We start from the raw sequence: 6,000 nt of genomic DNA, 5'->3' as shown, positions 1-6,000 counted from the left end.
TTCCGTCCAGCTCTCTGCAGGCCCCCATGGCAGTGTTATTGTCCCCGCCCGCTGTCCTGTACCTTTGCCCCACTTCTGGATTACCAACCTCTGCCTGACCCTGAGCCTGCCTGCCGTCCTGTACTTTTGCCCCTGTTGCTGTAATAAACATTGTTACTTCGACACGGTCTGCATCTGGGTCTTACCTTTATCCTGATACCTGGCCCCTCAAAGATAATGGTCGGTCACACATACAGAGCACTGATTACATTATCAATGTTGGTTATGATCATCCTGGTGGAACCAACCTGATCGCTGTGTTCACCTTTCTATTTCACTTCAGATTTCATAAAATGTGAAGTGAAATAGAGTGGTGACAGGCTGGTTCCGCCGGGCTAGATTATGTCCAGGACATTATATTCACCCAACAATTAGAGAATAAGTGTAACGACGTTCGTCTGTTGAAGGAGAAGCGGACCAAAAAGCAGCGTGGTGGTTACTCATGTTCTTTAATGGAAAAATGAACGATACATGAAATAACTTAAATCTACAAAACAACCGGAACGTGAAAACCTATACAGCCTATCCTGTGACAACAAACACAGAGACAGGAACAAACACACAGTGAAACCCAGGCTACCTAAGTATGACTCTCAATCAGAGACAACTAATGACACCTGCCTCTGATTGAGAACCATACTAGGCCGAAGCATAGAAATCCCCAAATCATAGAAAAACAAACATAGACTGCCCACCCAACTCACGCCCTGACCATACAAACTACATACAAAACAAAGGAAATAGAGGTCAGAACGTGACAATAAGCAACAAATAATGCCCTTCACATAAATTATTTTTCACAATTGGTTTATCAAATGTATCAAAGTAATGAAGTGGGTTACCTTTTGTATTCGTACAATTGATGAGCCCGTGAAAGCTGTTGCCGAAGGTTGCCTGTCGGATACTTGCCATAAAGTGGCTGACTGTTCCATTCATAGGAATGCTCACAGCGAGGGCATGTCTGCATGATACTGATGGCGGAGAATAATTGGCCCAGCGTCGTTAGGGTTTGGCCGGGGTAGGTCGTCATTGTAAATAAGAATTTGTTCTTAACTTACTTGCCTAGTTAAATAAAATAAAAATGTAGTCTGGCACCCAATTATACACTTTGTCTAACAGAAAAACAGGGTAAACAATTGTCATCATCCTTGAATTCTAAATATAGCTAGAGAAATCATCTCATTTGGAAGCTAATTCTATGCTTTACAGATGAAGACTGACTGGCTCGAGATTGGATTAGATTTAGGCCGGTGACACCGTTACACTATGCACTATGGCGTGTGACATGTTTTGCTGTGGCCCTGAGTTGGTTTCAGTTTGTTGCTGCCAGTTAGCACACTGTTGTAGTCAGACATGAGTTAGTTTTTAACGCCATAGCTGCATCCAATATTTATTGGACACTGTATTGCACTGTATTAAGTAAGATATTAAGCTATTTCAAAATACATGTATGCTAGGGTTGAGGTTAGTGCATCTGACTAGTAATTATTTGGCCGGGTTCAATACTTGCAATAGAATATTTAATGTTTTGCTCTCCCAAAAGCACTTGGCATTCTCTCAACCAGCTTCACCTGGAATGCTTTTCCAACAGTCTTGAAGGAGTTCCCACATATGCGGAGCACTTGTTGGCTGCTTTTCCTTTACTCTGCAGTCCAACTCATCCCAAACCATCTCAATTGAGTTGAGGTCGGGTGATTGTGGAGGCCAGGTCATCTGATGCATCACTCCATCACTCCCCTTCTTGGTCACATAGCCCTTACACAGCCTGGAGGTGTGTTGTGTCATTGTCAAATGACAGTCCCACTAAGGGAAAACCAGATGGGATGCCGTATCGTTGCAGAATGCTGTGGTAGCCATGCTGGTTAAGTGTGCCTTGAATTCTAAATAAATCCCAGACAGTGTCACCAGCAAAGCATCCCCACACTATCATATTCCTCCTCCTTGCTTCACGGTGGAAACCACACATGCGGAGATCATCCGTTCACCTACTCTGCGTCTCACAAAGACACGGAGGTTGGAACCAAAAATCTCCAATTTGGACTCTTCAGACCAAAGAACAGATATCCACCGGTCTAATGTCCATTGCTCGTGTTTATTGGGCCAAGCAAGACTCTTATTATTATTATTGGTGTCCTTTAGTAGTAGTTATTTGCAGCAATTCGACCATGAAGGCCTGATTCATGCAGTCTCCTCTGAACAGTTGATTTTGAGATGTGCCTGTTACTTGAACTCTGTGAAGCATTTATTTGGGTTGCAATCTGAGGTGCAGTTAATTGCCGATTTCTGAGGCTGGTAACTCTAATGAACTTATCCTCTGCAGCAGAGGTAACTCTGGGTTTTCCTTTCCTGAGGCGGTCCTCATGAGAGCCAGTTTCATCATAGCGTTTGATGGTTTTTGCAACTGCACTTGAAGAAACTTTCAAAGTTCTTGCATTGATTGACCTTCATGTCTTAAAGTAATGATGGACTGTCATTTCTCTTTGCTTATTTGAGCTGTTCTTGCCATAATATGGACAGTCTTTTACCAAATAGGGCTATCTTTTGTATACCACCCCTACCTTGTCACAACACAACTGATTGGCTCAAACACATTAAGAAGAAAATAAATTCCACAAATTGATTTTTAACAAAGCACACCTGTTAATTGAAATACATTCCAGCTGACTACCTCCTGAAGCTGGTTAAGAGAATGCCAAGCGTGTGCGAAGCTGTAATTAAGGCAAAGGGTGGCTACGTTCACGAATCTAACATCTAAAATCTATTTTGATTTATTTAACACTGTTTTGGTTACTACATGATCCCATATTTGTTATTTCATAGTTGTGATGTCTTCACTATTCACTATTCTACAATGTAGAAAATAGTAAAAATAAAAATCCTAGAATAAGTCGATGTGTCGAAACTTTTGACCTGTACTGTGTGTATATATATATATATATATATATATATATATATATTACATAGCATAATTATTATGGCACTAGATTGCAGGACAAAATCTGTTTCAGGTGTTTGAAAAATGCTAAATTCATTGTTTAGCCCTCATCGGGACCACACCCAGAGCTATCCTCAGATTTTTTTGCAGGGCACCTCCCTAATAATTCCTTTCATTCGTTGTCCGGTCAGGTGACTTGGCGCTCGAGCAGCCTCGGTATCGTTCTCCATTAAACAAACACCGTCAGCGGCACTGCCACGGAGACGAGCTCTGAATACATACCGACGGAACATAGAATAAACCCCAATACACCATACATAGGACGCGTTGTGACAATAATACGGCATGGGGGACCGTATGGCTCTGTTGCTGCTGGTTGTTGCGACCACGGCGTTAGCAGTTGAGGTAAGAAACTGGGGAAAGAAAGACGGGAGTCGGGACAAGGCTGAGCTCCATGGTTATTCTTCTCTTCCGCTGCTATTGCGGGAGCGAGCAGCCGGGTGATTCCAAACCATGGGGGCTAATTACGCATGAATAGAACCAAATGAAACCAAACATTCAGCAAGGCTGTGATCATATTCCACGCCTGAATACATGTTGGACAGCTTTTTTATCGAATTTAGTCTGACTCGAAATCATAGAAGTAGATTAGCCAGTGTTTAGATCCCCCTTTGCCCAGTGTTGTTATAAACTGCTATATTTCTGCCATCGCTTGAATTGAAATCTAGTTTTATAGCCTATGGATAAGTTTTTTTTATTTTTCATAATTCAAAATGAGAAATAATTACATTTGTTTTGCACAGAATGGAATGCTTCGTCAGGTCTTCGTATCTAGGCTACGGCTGAGATTCCTGTGTAACCTATGTAAACGAACGTGATTTTTTTGTTTCTGTGCATAATTGCACTTCAAAACACAGCCTAGTCTAGACAGGTTTCTGTAGTGGCACTATTGATTGTTGTATCCGGATATTATGGGTAATATGATCACCATTTTGTAGCCACTTGTGTAGTGTTTTTAATCATGGCTCGATGATATATTTTGGTGGTGGGCGTGAAAGTAAACATCTAACGATTTTATAGTGGGTTATTCTTTCCCTTAGATTTAGCTTTCTGTAGCCTAAAAACACAGGCTACTCCCTAAAAAAGAGCCAACGAGTAGACCTACGACCCATTTAATTCTGCACTTTGCGGCCATGGATAAGTGTAAAACCGCCTATGTTTTCCCTACGTCAACCTGTTTCATGTTAAGCCTGAGAATCAAGATAATGTAGTGAGACAGAAGTAAGATGGCGGCGGTGCACTGCAGCATTCCATGAACCCAGAGGCTCGGGGACGCAGGGACACGGTCTCTCGCGGGAACCATTAGGTTAACATTTCAACCGATAGGCTGGCTACCTGTTTTTTATTTGATTTATCACGACTTAACCGTTTCAAGAAAATACCCTGCAAAAATGTCTGTGATTAGTCACGAGTTGTCTGAAATTGGCCCCGGTGTGGAGATGTTGCACACAATCACCGATCATCTCTCTCTCAGGCGCTATGCCATGTCGGTGTGACTGTGGCCTTGTCAAGAGAGAGACGACAATTGCTCTTTCACGACGTTCGTATTGTGTTACAGTGTAACACACACGCTACACTGCAATTGCGGCTGAGTTGCTACATTTGGTATGCCTGTGTGTGGGTACCGCGGTTTGGATTTGAACAAATGATACCAGGCAGTAAGCGGATACATTTGATATGGGTGATACTTGTAACAGGTCGATGCGGGTCTGTGGGCTAGCTAGGCTACCCACACAATAAACATTACTCCTCACACACCTCAAGTTCAATATTTCAATGTCACTCAGGTTTTACTAGGCCTTCTCACATCCATACACCTATAACATAGCTAGCTAGTTGTTATATGTGTAATAATAATAATAATGTTTCTGACTATATGTATCAGTTCTTAATCTTAGTTCAATATAGCCAAAGGGTGTTGGTGATATTTCTACATATTAAGATCATTTCAGTCAATTAAATTCCAAATAGGCTATAAAGTTGATTTTCAAACCTCCCAATACAGAAGTTCATAGTTGTTATTTCCCATATTGTGGGTTGTCAATAATTGACAATTAATTCCTTACATTTTTGATGGGAAAAGAAAGCTGATGTAGTTTAATGCTTTATTTCTTGGCATACACATGTATAAGCCACAAATTGAACAGTCTAAGGACACAGAGGGCAGGGCTCTCTTGTTAATCCGACCTCTATACAGACTGGAGTGTAGGATCAGAATTTCACTTTCCCATCCTTGAAAAATTGGTCGAAGAGCAACCCAGGCAGTCTGTCAATGCACTGCAGTCATTCAAGCCCGGGGCAACACAGCCTCACACCCATTAGCGTACATTATACCCATTGTCTCCCTTTGGCATCCACTGCTCCTGTTGCAGCTTCATCCAACCATCCATTTAAAGCGCCAGTTTCCAATGATGCTTTAAAGGGACAATTAGCTCCGTAACAGTCTCTACAATACCTACCCGTGTAATGTTTTGTTGTTGTGTGCCAATCATTGTCTTTGTTTTGGGATGTTTCTCAAGTCATGCCAACCATCCTCCATTTTAAGCCCCTTTTTATGTTTGTGACGGTGCCTCTTTTTCCGCCTGCCAGACATAAATTCCTGGCCCTTTATGGCATTGTCTTGGTACGTTTGTTATGATGTTCTCACCATGTTGGGATGTTCCTCACCTTTCAGGATTTGTTGTATTTTGTACCCTCTTTCTCTCCCATGTAGCCACACTGGACATCCTCACCTTTTAAGTAATGTTTGTCTGAAAAGGTCATGTCACCTATCCCTTTAATGGCATGGCAGGTTTTCAGGAGAGCTGATCAGTGAAAACACCTGGCATGGTGGTGTAAGGCTGGCTTTTGTGCTGTAACCTGGCCTTTCAGATAACCAGCCATGGATGCTATCTCTATCTTGCTGGCCATGGGCTGTGTTCAGTTGGCATGAAATGGAGTGAAACAGTGAGTGACTACCTGAACTT

At 42.1% G+C, this 6,000-nt stretch overlaps 1 protein-coding gene across 3 annotated transcripts in view; it reads left to right on the top strand.

The window, feature by feature from the left end:
- The first annotated feature begins 3,148 nt into the window (after positions 1 to 3,148).
- Positions 3,149 to 6,000, top strand: part of LOC139413120 (amyloid beta (A4) precursor protein a) — a 40,987-nt gene continuing 38,135 nt past the window's right edge. For 2 of the 3 annotated variants that reach the window (XM_071160197.1, XM_071160196.1), the window contains exon 1: positions 3,156 to 3,379. In XM_071160197.1, the coding sequence (XP_071016298.1) occupies positions 3,320 to 3,379 (60 nt within the window). In that variant the 5' untranslated portion in view covers positions 3,156 to 3,319. Of the gene's footprint in view, positions 3,380 to 6,000 lie in introns of all 3 variants that reach the window. The other variant, XM_071160195.1, reaches the window with a different exon arrangement.

The sequence above is a fragment of the Oncorhynchus clarkii genome, chromosome 7, assembly GCF_045791955.1.
Source record: "Oncorhynchus clarkii lewisi isolate Uvic-CL-2024 chromosome 7, UVic_Ocla_1.0, whole genome shotgun sequence".
NCBI classification, from domain to species: domain Eukaryota; kingdom Metazoa; phylum Chordata; class Actinopteri; order Salmoniformes; family Salmonidae; genus Oncorhynchus; species Oncorhynchus clarkii.
Note: the sequence above shows the minus strand (reverse complement) of the source record. Positions and strands in the feature narration are given on the sequence as shown.